Source organism: Chrysemys picta, chromosome 4 (assembly GCF_011386835.1).
Source record: "Chrysemys picta bellii isolate R12L10 chromosome 4, ASM1138683v2, whole genome shotgun sequence".
Classification (NCBI taxonomy): Eukaryota; Metazoa; Chordata; order Testudines; family Emydidae; genus Chrysemys; species Chrysemys picta.
Window position 1 is genome coordinate 48,956,474 of NC_088794.1, and position 16,982 is coordinate 48,973,455.

The 16,982-nt window shown below is 42.5% G+C and overlaps 1 protein-coding gene across 1 annotated transcript in view; it reads right to left on the minus strand.

The window, feature by feature from the left end:
• Positions 1-6,025: 6,025 nt before the first annotated feature.
• The window catches only part of GALNT18 (polypeptide N-acetylgalactosaminyltransferase 18), a 445,377-nt gene continuing 434,420 nt past the window's right edge, over positions 6,026-16,982 (minus strand). Inside the window, exon 12 of the mRNA XM_065594861.1 lies at positions 6,026-6,342. Within this exon, the coding sequence (XP_065450933.1) occupies positions 6,337-6,342 (6 nt within the window). The 3' untranslated portion in view covers positions 6,026-6,336. The remainder of the gene's footprint in view (positions 6,343-16,982) is intronic.

A 16,982-nucleotide genomic window follows, 5' to 3' on the forward strand; every position in this document is an offset into this window, starting at 1 on the left:
CTTAGGTGCCTATCTCCATGAGAGGCGTTGAGCTTAAGACACATCTGTCTCATTGGCATCTCCTATTGGTCAGTTTAGGCAGCTCCCTACCTAGCATGTTGGGGTTTGGGATCGCATTCTTAGGCCCCTATCGTTCTCCATTCATTGTTTAGGGAGCCTAGATCCCTAACTCAGTTTGGCAGATGAAGGGTATTCCTGTGATTTTTCTAGGTGCCTAACAGGTGCCATGAGGTGTTGCAATGCTGTGCATAAGTCCCTTCATGAATCCGACCCTGACTCACTATTCCATGGGGACGTGGGGAAAATCACTTAACTTTTCTCTGCTTCAGTCTGTCTATCTGCCAAAGTAAGATTGTATATCCCAAAAGAGGTTTAATTAATCTGTGAGACCCTTGGGCTACATAAATACAACATATTGTTATGAGTCAATGGAGAATTCTTGACAATGTTTCATTGTACACTCTCAGCATCACAGGCGCAGTACAGATCCCCTCTCTGCCATATATCTATTTGTTATTCATTTAATGGCATGTCCCAGGATGTGCTCTGACATGGTTTTAACAAAGCTCAGTGGTATCATGAAAGATCTGAGCTAGACATGCCAGTCTTAGATAGACTGTTGATGATCTGATGTTCATGACAGTCTCTCTTGTGTGATGTATAGGAAGGACGTGATGAGGTAAAGCATTCTGCTATCGATGTGCTAGGAATCCTGGAAGGTGAAACCAAGCCAAGCATCTTAATGGAAGTGAAGGTAATGACTTGATAATCTGGAGTCATTTGTTCATTATCTGTATATCCAAAGATAGACATCTAAAATGTTGGTTATGCTGGTGAAAATGACTATAGCCAATAATTTTGTTTGACAAAAATTTGGAATTTTCACAAAACTAGTAAACATTTTATGAAATTGAGGGCCATTCTTCAAAAGCTGAGAAAAATTCATTAAAATGCTCAGAATTCACATAAAGGTATCACAAGGATCAGAATTTGGCCAAATATTTCTCCTGGGCCAAAATTATATTTTGTGAAAGGAAAATATAAGAACTTCACACAATTCTAGTACAGTACTCCATCTGCTGGCTCAATAGTAGCATTTAACTAGCAATATTATTCACAGAATAGCAATATTGTTGATGAACAGATGTTTTGGTGTGATAACAGTGATGTGCTGCCAATATTCCAAAAAGTAGCTCTCATGAAATACTCTCTCCTTAGTCTGTGATAAAACTCTGTACCTGAGACGTGTGGGCTTGCAGAGAGCAAGTGCCCTCCAGCCCAACTCCCATTGATCTGAATGGGTATTAGGCACCTAGGAGCTTTTGAAAATCCCACTAGGCACCTATTTTCATTTTTAGGCCCTAAAATACCGCTACAAATCTGGCCCAAACTGCCCAATATAGCTTGCAGAATCTTTATTATTGTGGGTGCATGAGAACCCCATCTTAGCCAGGGAAACCACCTACAAGCTTCCTCCAGTTTGGTGGTGGCATTTTAACAAGTGGCTCCAGGGAGCATCAGAAAGCCCACCCACCACATAGTGGATAAAACTACAGTCTTCTTGATCCTGCATGACTTACTCTGGACAAAATCCTACTGAGGTAAATGGTTGATTGAACAGGGTAAGGAGTGCAAACTCAGGCCCCATATCAGTTGAGGTTGTCAATAAATTAAACAAAAACCCTCCAGGTTGCAGCTTCATTTAAAACACAGAAAGAACAACATTAGTTCCCAAACAGAAAATGCCCAGTTTAGTTGCTATCCTGCATATGTCATCTTCATCCAAGAATGGTGATGATAGAGCTAGTCAGGAAATTTCTTGTTTTTGTCAAAATATCTCACGAGAACAAAAATTTTCATCAATATGTTTCTTCAAAAGTTTTCAGGTTTCCCTCAAAAGTCTGAAAACGTTAAGCCCAAACCTGACATTTTGAATTACCAAAAACTGAAAAAAATTGGTATTCAGTTTTCAATGAAACCTGAAAAATGTAGTTGAAAATGGACACTTACTATTGAAATTTCCATTTTGATGGGAAAAGGCATTTTAACTGCAAAAAAATGTTTCAAATAATAACATTTCAACCAGGTCTGTATGAGAAGCCCTGAAGACACAATCAAAACACTGGGTTTAAAACAGATTCTATCTGAAACTTAAACTGGGAGGTCTCCTTAGACAAACTCTTCCAAAGGTCTTTGGAAACCATATATAATACTTGCTCTGTATCAGCTGAGGCTCAACTTTGGCATGAGGACAAAGAGCTTTTTTTTTTTCTTCTGGCTAATTGCTTCCATAAAATCATTTGACTTACAGGTAAAAATCCATTGATATGTGGCCTCTTCTTTATTCTGTGGTGAATGTAAACTCTTCAATATAATGCCATAAAAATTACATTCACCGTTTCTCTGGAATTTACTACTTTATCCAAACTAATAGGCAATTAAAAAACATCAATTATGCGAGATAATTTATTGTGAATAGCTATAGCGCTCGGTTAAAGACCTTAGCATGATCTACCTGTATTAGGGACTAAATCCTCAAGTCCAGTGGACTATAATGAGTGTATAAGGCAAGCAGAGTTTAGCTTTTTTTTGGCTGAATACATTGCTCTAATTCAACAACGAATGCCCATGGAATGAAATGCGTTCACATTGGTTTAATTGATCCCAATGCTTCACTTCAGATAAATAGTTGAAAGCAGATAATGTTAAATATTTTGTAATCACAGTTCACAAGAAAGCATCTGTAAACTGCACTTGATTCAGAGAGTTTGGGTATAACTAATCTAGCAAGTCATTGAGAGTTTTGGGTCAGGAGTAAGGATTGAGTATAAGCAGAGCAAGGAATTCAGTATCAGGCCACCAGTGCCCATTACTTAGGCTGCTGGCAGAAAGGAAGGGTCTGTTGAGTCATATAATGCACACACATTGGATTAATTATATTAATCATTCACTGCATCAAGTGGACTTTACAAATGCTTCTCTGTGAATTGTGATTACTAACATTTAGCATTAGATATATCTCTCTTCAAACAGCTCTCTGGAGTAATTCATTAGGGTCATTTCCATCAGTGAACATCTCTTTTCATTCTCTGGGCAGCTGATGCTGAATTGGAGCATCATGTTTGCCAAAGATGCTATAAAGGAAAATAAGAAATGAATTCAGCTGCTCTTCTAGTCACAAGGAGTCACAGTGCAGTCAGTGACACTGCCTGTGTGCATAAGGAGCTCAAGGTTGGCCCTAAATTAATAAACTGTCAGAATGGTTTTCTGTGTAGTGTATGGTGCTACTCATTATTAATAACCGATGTGAAAGTCAGAGCCGTGCTGTGTGTAACTAGTGGCTAGGGTCCATCTAATAGCTAAGCGGGAAAATGTTAAAGCCCTTCTGAGAGGGGTGTGAGAAAGCAGAATAGACTGAAGTAGTAGACTGGATAAGCAGCATTTTCTAATCTGTTAGAGCTAACGTACTTCCTGCCAAGTGGGTAGCCTTAGGAGCACAATTCCTAAGTCCTTGCATTTGGGACCCTGCAAGGATTAATAATTTCCAGCCAGGCATGTGCTAGCCAGTATTCCCAGAGACTAGCTTTGGGCAAACATGTTATGTTTTTACAACACTTTGCAGAATCACCTCTACTGAACATAAGTCAGTTCCAAACACAGCACTGTAAAGAGTATTTTGTAGATGTTTCAAAGCGGATATTTATATCTACTACCTGCATGTAATGCCAGTCACCGCAACACTGTGGCTGGTGGAAATTTTACAACCTTTGTTATTCTAGAGGTCAGACTGGATAGTCTAATGGCCTGTTCTGGCTTTAAAAATCTGTGAAACCCACTGTGCACCAAGCTGCCATTCCATGTCCTCATTCAGGACCGGCTCCAGGGTTTTGGCCGCCCCAAGCAGCCAAACAAACAAACAAAAAGCCGCGATCTTGATCTGCGGTGGCAATTCAGCGGGAGGTCCTTCGCTCCGAGCCGGAGTGAGGGACCATCTGCCGAATTGCCGCCGAATAGCTGGATGTGCCACCCCTCTCCGAAGTGGCCGCTTGGTAAGCTGGTGCCTGGAGCCGGCCCTGTCCCCATTGCAGGGAGTTCCACTTCAGGGGGCAGAGTCTCTACTCCATTCAGTTCCCTTTGCATCACTCAGGCACAAAAGGAGTGTGGGCTGGCCAAAAATCATTTGCTGGGGGTTCCTTGTTGAGTCCCCAGTAGGCTCAAAGTAGCATAGCTGGCTCCTTCTCAAACTTCCTGGCATGGGAGGTTGTCGGATGGAGAGGATGTGTGACCGGAGCACAATATACTCTGACTACCCCTAGCTGGTGGATAGCCTCTCAGGGATCCATTGCCAACTAGTGCACAACAGAGCAGCCCTTAAGGCTACTGTAATCTATGCCTGGGGGACAGGTGACCAGCTTCTTGATATTCCCCAATCTGCAGTGCCTAGAATCTGACGTGAGGATCCATATATCCACCTATTTCTACTTGGAACTTTGCCACAAGCAGTTACAATTGACTCCATTCTGAGCTTGGATCGTGTTGTGCTAATGTATGCAGTCTTTTTAGGTTGTATCATTGAGGGTATATCGCCTCCCAGGGCCACATCACTGCAGCCTGAGACTGAAACATGCCATTGTCAGGACAGTAGTGTAACAACTATTTCAAACCAAATCAGCTGCTATAGAAACAGGCTGTTGGAAAACAAAAACGAATTGCAAACAATGACCCCTGAAAATGAAACTACCTAAATCATCTGTTTGTTCAGATCTTATGGGCTGGGAGACAGGGAAATATTTCTGAGCTCAATGAGAGACCATTGAAACGGTGTGATAAGAACAGACTCAAGGTACCTATGAAATGGAAGGGGGGGTTATTTTGTTTTTTATTTTGATTGGGGGGGTTGTTTTGGTTGGTTGATTTTTGCTACCAAGTTGACCTCTATTATTTTTATCTTGGTAGCTTTTGAATTCCATGTTTTGAACATTTCCTCTGTGCTTCTCGGTGTGTGGGAGCAGGGGAAGCATAGCATCCAAGCTTAAGGTATTAATTAGGACTGTTATTGTTCTGAACTGAGACAGGCATCTTCCTTAAACTATTTGTACAGATTTAAAATATATGCTCAGGAGTCTCAGCTGAAGAACTTTGCGCTTTTATGAAGCAAACCTTTACTTAGCCAAACATAAAAGAAGACATTGATACTCTGTGGACAAGACAGACATTGTGTGTACCGTAACAAAAATACTTACAAGCTGTTGTTAGGGCAACTATTGTGGTCTCTTTATCTGAGTCTCTGCTGTGCTTTTATTGTTAAATAAATAAATAAAATTGATTTTTTCTAGAGATCTGTGCAACCTTTTATATATATAAATGACTAATCTGAGAGACAGACCAGATTGTCAGCTGGCAAAATGATGACACTGGTAATGTGCTTTAGCATTATTCTTCTCTAGAAGGTGAAGGATGGTCTTGTGGCTAAAGTACTGGACTTGGCGTCAGCAGATCTGGATTCAGTTTGCTACATGTTTCCTATGTGATCTTGGGCAAATCACTTAATTTCTCTGTGCCTCTGTTCCCCAACTGTAAAATGGAGATAATTTATTTTCACAACACTGTGAAGTATTCATTAATACTTAACACGTGCTGCAGTAATGGGGAAAATAAAACTACACAGATAGAAGTTTAGTTCTTGTAACGAAGAAGCAGAGATGTGATCCCATGCTCACTGAAGGCAATGGGATCCATTCAGGCCCTGGGTAAGGCCCTGGATGCCAAAATTAGAAACCATGGTCTGTTTTATCTATGGAGAGAGAAACTAATACATTAAATCTGGTATGTTCCTCACAGCTGATTAACAGTCTGTGTTCTTGTTACAGCTTCACGTAGGTAGATTAAACAAGTATCATAATCTCAATCCAAAGAGATGGTAATAGAGAAGAAGCTGCACTGCAGTTAAAGTATCTGTGAAATAAAGCATTAAATGAAACCTCAGCATGCCTAATTAATGAGGACAAAATGTATTTGAACCTACCTATGTGTTTTTGGATCAGGTGCTGTAACTATTGTTGGTGTCACTGGTAGAGTAGCTGTTAATATACAACTAAAATGTTTGTTCATTTAAAAACCTTGATCCTCATCTGAACCACTCTGTTGATTTCTTTAAACAAATCTCCCATAGTGAGAGCATTTTATGGTGCAGTACAGAGGAAAGCAATGAAGGCTACCCACAAAAAATTGGAAGCCATTCTTAAGAGACCTCCTCCTTGGTTAAAGAAACCACTTCTTCCAGTTCAGTACGTCCTTCTGATCCAGCTCAGTTTGCCTCTGATGAAAATTGCAGCTTCACACCTGTGACAGAAAATCAGAAATAGAACCAAAACTAAAGATTTTTTTAAGCTGCCAATGATGTATAAGGGACAGTGAAGATTGCATATGCATGCAATGTAACCACATACAGGTATGCATTCAGGATCAGGGCACTATTTTCCAAACCCTCAGTGCCCACCAAGTCAAACTGAAAGTGAATGTATACCTAGTCATGTACGCACTGAGTTATATACAGGCCCCAATAGCCAGGAGTGCAGCAGAAAGGATATTTGCACAAGGATAGACATGTAGCAAACAGCTTGGTTCTCAACCCAAGAGTGGCAACAATTTAAGACACATGAACACTAGCACTGGATTAATTAGCTAATGACAACAATGAGGCATGCAGGCATCTTGGGAAGTAGCTGAATGGCTGATTCCAGTAGTGTCTCCAGTTATTGTCTCGATGGCGTTTGTGGCTAGAAATCTCAGGCAATAATGAGCTTGTGCATTGCTGGAATTACATGATTCTGCTTTGTTGGACACTCCAAGTCAGTCAGTCAGTCAGTCAATCCAATTTATTTATACTGTGTTCATCATTACAATAGCCGCCCCTCATAGGTTCACTTTCCGAACCTATCTCTCTGAATCACTTTCTCTCCTATTCGCTGTAGGCACCTGATTCATATCTACAAACTTGTGGTGTTTCTCCAGGCTTCTCTTCTGTTTCACTTCTCTCATTGCTTATTTTCCTTTGTGCAAATAAATTGGCCATTTCTCTCTGCAGGTTGGGATACTAGCCTCCTGTTTCAGGGGAGGGGGCGTAGCAGAGGTGAGCTGGGGTGGGGAGCCCTGCAGCAGCTCCGCCCCCCTGCCCTGAGGCCCCCACCTCCCGCATCAGCTCCCCACCCCCCCGGCCCGAGCACGCCACCCCCGCTCTAATTCTCCTCCCCTCCCAGGCTTGCGGTGCCAAACAGCTGATTGGCGCTGCAAGCCTGGGAGGCGGGAGAAGTGGAGCGGGCGCTGTGCTGAGAGAGGGAGTCTGAGCTGCACGTGTCAGCGCGCCACCGGCAGCCCAGCCCAGGAACACTGTAAAAAAAAAATTGGGGGGACCGCTTTTTGGCGCCCCCTAATCTTGGCGCCCTAGGCAACTGCCTAGTTTGCCTTAATGGTAGCACCGGCCCTCTTGTGTAGCACCTTACTCTGCAATTAATCCTATTGAAATCAACATGCATTACTCAATCTGGACCTAATTAATTAATGAATTAATACCTACCTAGTGTCTTTCATCCAAGGGTGTTAAAACACTTTTCCAAACAACAACTAAGAGCTTCTGCACCCCATCCAAAGCCTGAATGAATAAATCTGAAACCAGATCTGCAAACCTTCTTGACTTCCGTGAGCTTATGTGCAGCTCAGAAGGCCACAGATCTTTTCAGGTGAATAAAGCTCTGTGATTTAATATCACCCAGGAAACTTCAGTCAAGGGTTTAATACCTAAAAGCATCAGTCTTAAGAACCTGAGTCATTTAAATCTGCCATGCTAGATGGCATTTATTGATTGTGAGACCATATAGATAGAGTCATACCAAAGAGCAGTACAGGGTTTAAATATAAACTATTTAAACCCGGAGGCATCATCTGGAGTGTCCCTGTCAAAAACTGCTGTATATTTATGCTAATAAAGAGATGATTAGGGAGCTGATAATGTTTCATTTTCCTTTTTTGTTTTAATTTTTTTCAGTTTTTGACTTTTTAACATACATAAAAATCAAAATAACACATATGATCACGTCTGCATGAAGTGTACAAATATCCTTACCCAGGAGGACTCAAAGAATTGCATCTAGCTGTACAAAATATGTGTTGGAAAGCTCAATATAGGATTAAGATCAAAATAGGATTAATCTGAGATTTGTGTCTTTTTGGAGTCTGGAGAGTGAGAGAGAGAGATTAACATAGAATTTAAAATCATTACTGATTTTCTGATGTGTAGCCACATGTGAAGTGAGAAGATACAAATATAGATGCCACACTGAAAAGGGACAGTAAGTAGCAGGGGGATTGGCCATGGTTGTTGAATAGGGAAGACCTTCTGCATCTCTCCAATCAAACTAGATGTCTTGAAATGGCTGTCAGATCTGATTAGGTACAGTTAGTGAAAGATCTGCTTTGGAAGGTTGTTGTCCCCATGAGAATAATAATCCTAGTGAACATGTTGTCTTGAGTTTCCATTTCAGTAGGATACATTCTTTCACTGCCAGTTTAGCTAATAGGAGCATTTTTTTGCTTAGGTTAACAGTGTATATGTGGGAGCTAAATGTTACTCCAACTCATATACAGGTGTTTAAGGAATTCTGGAAAAACATGCAAGTTTGGGGGTGGGTTTTGTTTCATTGGTTGGGGGTTTTTTTTATTTGTTTTTTTACGGGGCTTAGGTCAGTTCCTCAGCTGCTATAAATTGACATAGCACTACTGAAGTCAATAGAGCTATGCCAACGTGAATTAGCCAGGATGTGTCCCCTTGCAACTGGTAGGCATCTGCTCAGAACATTGAATAGTTTCACAATTCTGTTGCAGATATTTCCAGCCATCTTACAATATGAGTTCACCATAATATATTCAGCTCTGAGTCTGGGAATTCTTTAGCAGCGTTTAGGCTTTGTGGAAAGCTACACGCAAAGAGTTGCCATTTGAGCAGCTGAAATTGACTATTCAGGGTACCGCAGAGAAGCATACTGGTCTCTTTTTGATATTGCCATATTATGTCTTTTAAATTAGAAGCATTTCCAGAGCAGGCAGCAAGTTGTTGTTAATTCGGTCTGGAGTGGAATTGTGGTGAATGGGGAATCTCTGCAGCAGCTTTTAAAGAACACCTACCAGGGAGCCCTGCTCCTGGGGACAGAGTCCTTGTAAAAAAAGGAGCACAAAGAGGGATGCCCTGAGGTGAAATTTCCAAGTGTGAGGCTTGATAGGGGCAGCAAACAGGTTATAGGAAACCTGGGGTAGTGACAGTGAGCAAGACTGTGCAGCTTGACAGGGTTGGAAAAAGGTTCCAATGATCAAGAGCAATACAGCACTAAGAACAAAACCACCAGAGTCTAAGTTTCACAATTGAGTGAATGAAGATGTTAGGAGGCTGTGATGACACCTCTCCACTGCTGTGTTCTCCATGCTAGGAAGAGAGGAGGCCATTAGTTCTAGTTCCCTTGGTGGAGCAGGTCCTGCTTGTATCTCAAGCTTGACTGGTTCTGGTTGCTTTGGGGATAGCCCTGAATGTCAAGTGGTTTCCTTAGTTATTGTTTAAGTTCAAAGTATTTTCCATACCATTTTTAATTCTGATGAGTTAGGTGGGGATGAAAGGGTCACATAAGATGACTGCTTTGGTCTAAATTAATTGAAATCCAGAGCCTGTATTTTATAAAGGTTTAGGATTGATAGACGCACAACATAAATGTCACTTTTGACTTGCTGCAGTAGATTTTGCACCCTGAGACTTTGGGATGTGGCACGTATGAGAGTGTGTGGAAGTGGTGGTAGCAGTAGCAGCATATCTGCATTGTTTTATTTATGTATTTATTTATTTAATGCATCTGTGTTTGATTCTAGGCTCAAAGCTGTCAATTAAAGTCTACAGGCTCAAAACTAAATGCTATCTTTCAAGCCAGATCAATTTTGGGACTGAAATTACATAGCCATTAATAAAATGACATGGAGTCCAATTTTGGAATTGCAATTAGTTGTTACACTTGAAATGCACAGGTTTCAATTGACAGCCCTGGTGAATCTTCTTAACAAGGAGTTCAAGGAAGGCGCATGGTTTTTGTGGTTCATTTAAAATCAAAATGAGCAGTGTTCTTTTGTTAATGCAATCAGCAATGGTACATTCACTTCCAGTCTGAGAATCACTACCATAGAATGGACACTTCAGAGACAGGAGTTACATCTGCTTTCTTATTTTACAGGAAATTAAAAGTTCTTGCCTAGGACTAATAGGTATGTTGTCATGCAAGTTCTCTTTTGACACTGTGGATAGTGTTGAGTTTTATAAGATTGGGGCCTTTAAAAGCTGATTTAAAAGACACAGGCTGCTGGATTCTCTTATCTTAACGTCTGAGTTGTTCTCTTGTTCCTTGACAGTTTCTCCTCTGTGCGTTGATAAAGGATCAGTCAGCTGGGAAATGCCAGAGTCCACATCTACTGTCAATGTGTTGGGACTTTCTGAGATTACTCGTAAATCCCTTTGATTACATCGAAATGTGTTCCCCTGGTCTGTCTGGATTACATAATATCTTGGATGCAGCTGTTCTTTAATAGTACCTCTTTTGCCCCAAATATTAGAATGTGCCCAAGGAATCACAGCTCTAACACCTGGGTTAAGAGATGGGAGATCATGGGCCCTTTTGTCAAAATAATATTTCTGCTTCCACTTCTGATTTTCTTTCATCTTCCATACGGTTTCATTGTTATGAAATTTCAGCAAGTTATCAGTAATTGGCAAATTAGATCTGGTCTTTCTTCCCATTAACAGCTAAACTGGAAAAAAGCCATTCTCCAGAGGTGTACTTGGGTAAACCAATAAAGCTTTATACAAATCCTCCCACTGTCAAAAGTCTTTTTCATAAGAGTCTTTACTGACTGTATGGACCTTTCCACATTTGATTAGGGGTAATTTGGACTTGATGTTTTGTGATGAAAATCCCAATCTATGGCAAATTTCCTAAAATCTACACTGAAAAATTGTGGCCCATTATTGCCAAAGACTTCATCTGGAATTCCATGTCTTGAGAAGATTCCCTTTATGCCGGCTATCACTGACTTACTATTAGTACTGTGCAGTGTGCACATTTCTGGATACAGAGAATAATATTCTGTGACTATTAATTAATGCTTTGATTGTCAGGTAAATAAGTCACTGCCGACCTTTTCATAAGGCTTTTGTGGAACTGGATGAGGTCTCAGTGGCTCTGCTTGTTGGCATGGCTTGTATTTCAAGCAGGAAAAGCAGTTTCCTACCACATTAGCAATGTTGTGATTGATCCACGGCCAATACAGCACTGCTCATGCTTGTTGTTATCACTTCTCAATTCCTAAATGACCCTCGTGGATCTTCTGTAGCATTTCTTTTCAGAGGCTCATTGGAATTACAACCTTTCTGCCCTTGAAAATCACCCCATCTATCACAGTAAGTTCATGTCTGCAGCTCCAATAGTCTCTTCTTCTTGGACAGGCCACCCTTTAATTATCACTTCTTTAAGGATTCCCAATAATTCATCTTTCTCCATTTTCTCTCTTCTTTCTTGCAGCTTCCTGTTAACTATGGGAATTGACTTTGCAATCAAATCTACCTAGGCTTGCATCACTCACGCTAAAGTTTTCCCTAGTTTCATGGGAGCCACTATTCTGGAAAGTGCAGCTGCAGTTAACATGAGTTTACCAGGCATATAGGTCACAACGAAATCATACCTTTGTAGCTTTATTATCATGTTTTGAATCCTTAAGGTACAGTCAGTTAGCAGTTTACTAAATAATACCATCAGGAGCTTCTGGTCCATTTCAACCTCCAGTCTCTGTCCATAAATATATTGATTGAATCTCTCACAGGCAAACAATATTCCTAAAAGCTCCTTTTTGATCTGTGCATATCTGGTTTCCGCCTCAGTCGGTGATTTACATACATATGCCACTGGTTGCCAACAATCCTCATGCTTCTGTAAAATCATTGCACCTAACTTCATTCTGCTGATGAGGAACTGGGGCACTGACCAATTTTTGACCTTGCTGAAGGTGAAGCAGTAAATGTGGTTCAGGGATGGGAATGGAGCCATCATCTTCTGAGCTCCAGTCTGGTGCCTTAACATCATGACCATCCTTCCCCTTGCAAGCTGGCTGAGAATCTGGCCCCTGTGTGCTGGGCTGGTAATTTGGCACCTTTCACTGTGTCGGTGTGACTTTTCGTCTTAAATTAGGAAGTTCTGTCCTATCATGCGCTCTTCAACTGAAGATTATGTAGTGGAAATAAAAACACATATTACAATGGAAAAACTGTATTCTTATGGCAAGAAAAGAGCTCTTCAGATGCTTTATCCTAGTAAATTCTGTGTGAGATCTTGCATAATGAGTCTGAATGCAGAAAAAATTGCTGTCACTTGTAGCTCACAATGTAAAATTAATTTGTCAATAAATACATTCATTGCCATTTCCAAATGGCTGTGAGACACCCTTCCAAGTATTGTTCCACACACTTTTATGTATCTTAGTGATAAAAGGGTGGGGGGGGGGGACAACACATGAGACACTATTGAACAAATCCTGAGGAAAAAAACATTATAATGCTGGTATCTTAGTGCCAGCCTCCTGTGCTACAGTTGATTTCTACATAAGCACAGCCACACTGAGTCAGACCAGTGGTCATCTAGTCCAGTGTCAGGTGATTCACGGGGAGAGAACGGAACAGGGCAATTTGAGTGATCCAGCCCCTGTCATCCAGGCCGAGCTTCTAGCACACAGTAGTTTAGGGACACCCAGAGCATGGGGTTGCATCCCTGACCATGTTGGCTAATGGCCTATCCTCCATGAACTTATCCAAGTCTTTTTCGACCCTATCTGATGGTCACGCGTGGCATGCATTTGGGATGTTATTCAGCCTTTTCCTTGCTGACATCACCATTAAGACTTTGCATTAGAGTGCGAATTTGAGGCAGCTCTGCATTGCTTTTTGGCATCTGATGGCAATGTGGAGCGCTGGAGTGCATTATTGACAGCATTATAAAGGTGAAAAGGAATTAAGTCTTTCCCTTTTTAACTCCGTATTTCCATGTGTTTACGGTATTGGCTGGATGAGGTGTCTCCTGATACAACCTTAACAGTCAGTAAACAAAGCTTTTGTTTGTGTTATATATATTCCTAGCACATTCTATTACAAAACACCTTTTGAGATCCTGACATTTCATTTTCTGTATATCTCTGGAGTAGTTGGCTCAATCCAGTCCAAAATGACATGTGACATCTATTGGGTTTATTACAGCTTGAACAACGTTGCTCTTGATCATTGTGCCAGTTTATCTGAAGAAGTTCAGATGAAAGGTGATGCGTTGAATGAGAACCCCTTTTCTGCCCAGGCACAGGAGGTAATATAATTGGCACTGGAAATCCAGAATCCTCGTGTCAAGGGGTTAATGATAACTTAAATTCCTTAAAGATGAATTAGTAGACTTTTGACTTGCCAAAATATGATTTCAGAATTCTTTGCTTCTCCCTTAACTATGGATGGCAACACTAACACCAGTACTAGGTAGGGCAGGGGTGGACAAACTTTTTGGCATGAGGGCCACATCTGGGTATGGAAATTGTATGTCAGGCCATGAATGCTCACGAAATTGGGGGCTGGAGGGGGGGAGGGCTCTGGGGTGGGGCCAGAAATGAGGAGTTCAGTGTGCAGGAGGAGGCTCAGGGCTGGGGCAGGGGGTTGAGGTGCAGGTGGGGGGTGAGGTCTCTGACTGGGGGTGCGGGCTCTGAGGTGCAGGAGGGTGAGGCCGAGGGGTTTGGAGGGCAGGAGGGGGGTCAGGGCTGGGGCAGGGGGTTGGGGTGCAGGCTCTGGGCAGTGCTTACCTCAGGCAGCTCCGGGAAGCAGCAGCATGTCCCCCCTCTCACTCCTACACGGAGGCACAGCCAGGTGGCTCTACACACTGCCTGTCCGCAGGTATCGCCTCTGCAGCTCCCATTGGCCATGGTTATTGGCCAATGGTTACTGGCCAATGGGAGCTGGAGGGGCGGTGCTTAGGTTGGGGGCAGCATGCGGAGGCCCCTGGCTGCTCCTACACCTAGGAGCTGGAGGGGGGACATGCTGCTGCTTCCGGGAGCCGCGCGGAGCCACAGCACACATGGAGTGGGGCAAGCCCCGGACCCTGCTTCTTGGCAGGAGCTCGAGGGCCAGATTAACACGTCTGAAGGACTGGATGCATCCCCTGGGCCATAGTTTGCTCTCCCCTGAGGTAGGAGGATGCATTCTGAGCAACTCAGTCCCAGGAAGATGATGACAAATAGGAGAGAACTCAGAAGAAACAGTGGGAGTCAGCGGGAATTTGCCAAAGTAAGGATTGAGGACCAGATATCACTTTGGTGGAGAAAATCCATGGAAGGGCTAGTTCAGGCCAAATTGCAGAGTTTTGTCCTGGGAGTGATCCCCTTAGGGTATGTGTGTGCGCGCACACAAGTAGGGAGCTGGCACTCCAAGCCCACAAATGGTTCCATATTTGTGATGAAATTCTGCAGTTCTTGCGCATCTTTGGAGCGCTAGGCATTTGCACAGAGTATAGGATACTCCATGCTAACTGAATGGAGATCAGCTCGAGCCACATTACCATAGGATCACCAACATTGGCCAGCACCATTCAGCCTTTGCCTAAAGGATGTGAAGAGGTTTCCCTCAAAAAGTCATGCTGACATGGTCAGCATTAATCCCCAGGCCCATTTCCCTGTATGTCTGGAGGGGAATGATGATGTAATAACAAATGGCTAATCTCTTGTAGCCACACCCCCAGCACCAAACAGAGATATCATGAGGGGACACCTGGAGTGACAAGAGAGGTGAAAGTGATGTAACCTAGGCTCAGCTGCTCCTCCACCCCTCAATGGGCCATTTGCTCAGCTTTTTCACACTCGCTCTGTCTGTCTCTCACAAAAATTATTTAGCCTTGAAAACAAACTGTAAGTGATGCCCTAATATGTATAATATGGTGGAATGCTAATTGAGGCAAAGCAGATTGGGGGCTAACGTTAACTGTCTACAAGTTCCTGAAGAGGAATAAGCACAAAGGAAGAGCAAGAATTGTTTCGACAACTTATGACTAAGAGCAATGGTTAAAAACAAAACAACAACTACCTCAGTAAAAGACAATTTTGGTTAAATTTCCTAAGAGTCAGATGTGTTATATGGAATGATCTTCCCAGTGGATTGGTGGAAGCACCATCACTTGTGTTATTTGACACTAGACTAGACAAAGCACTCAAAATGCTATGGGGAGCAATTCTGCACTGGCAAGGAGAGGAACAAGCTGAACTCACTGGCTTTTTCTGTTTTTGATTTCCGTAGTTCTGTAAATTCAAGACTTGGCGGGTAAGCAAAGGAGGGATGAATTTTAACTGGTTCACAGATACTTTGTGATGTGTCAGTTGTACTCCCATAACTGTTTTAATGTAGTAATTTGTGTGTGTGTGTGTGTGTGTGTGTGTGTCTGTTCATCTTGATAAAGGCAATTTTAGAGATGTCTGAGTCTACTGAGGCAGACGACTTGGCGATGTTCTGTAACACAGCAAAGGGTGTAATTTTTCTTCCCTATGTCTTAAATACATGTATTGTTTAGTAGCTATGCGGAAGGAAATGCTTTACCCATCACCAGCCCTCTGTGTAATTAAAAACTAGAAGTATCATAAAGAGATGTCTGTGATTTAGAGTTAATGCCTGTGTCTAGCGGAGGATACACTGTAGTTATCCTAATCCTGTTCTGTGTCTCTCCCAAGAAAATATGCTCATGGAAGAAAATCTGTTGTTGTTCTGATGGCCTAAAGGGCCTGATTTAGGAATGTGCTTAACTTTAAGTACATAAGTAGCCCCATTATCTATTTGCTATTTGATGCATTTTTTTGGTCATTACTATTTATTTATATTACTCTAGTGCATAGGAGCTCTAGTCATGGACTAAAACCTCATTGTGCCCCAAACCACTGAAGCAAAGTACAGGCTTAAGTGTTTTACTGAATCCAGGCCTATTTGTAGAACATGGCCCGGAGGAAAAATAATTTGTTAGTATCAGGAGTAGGCAAAGGTATTGTGGGTGTTGTGTATAAAGGTGTGGTTATAATTCACCTCAATACAATTTTGTTGTAAGTGCCTCAGGCAGGGCTGGCCTTACCATGAAGCGAACTGAGGCAGCCGCCTCAGGTGCCAGACTGGGGGGAGAGGCGCCACTAGGACCCAAATGTAGAAAATTGCATCTGCTGCTGGTGCATATGTATTCTCTCTGCTCTAGATGCACAGAGATGGTGGAGTGCTGTGCTGGAGGAAGGAGAGCACAAGAGACATAACAGGCAGGCAGGGGAAAAGGTGAGAGGGAATAACAGAAAGCAGCAGGAGCTGCAGGGAGAGAGAGGAGGAGGAGCCTTTTATGTATCTCTCTAGCACCCCCAGGAGCCTGGAGTGATTAACACCAGCGTCTCAGGGAGCTTCCTGTTTCCTGCTGCTTCCCTGAACCCACTTGAGGAGAACAGGCAGTCAACTGAAGTAGTAGGAGCCAGTTAGGCCCTTAAGATGCTGATATCTTTCCTCACTCAGGTCCTGCAACCAGCCTGCTTATTTGTCCCCTTCAACTGTGTGTTGAGAGCCACTACAGCTGGCACAGAACAGCAGTCATGAGTGAAAGAAGAAAACGCCCCTCTGGGGCAGCATTCAGAAAAAGAAAGAAAGCAAAGGAAGCTTTTCTATCTAAGCAGGAAGGAGCTCTCCTGAGATACATAGACACAAATGTTCACGATGAGCCTTCCGGCCCCAGTGAGGATGTGAGTGGTGAGGAGATGCCTGATCTTCCAGTTAGTCAGAGTGCAGGTGACCTGGCAGCTACTGCAGCATCCATAACTCCATCTCAAATGGATGTAACCATGCACATTCCTGAAGAAAAGTGTAG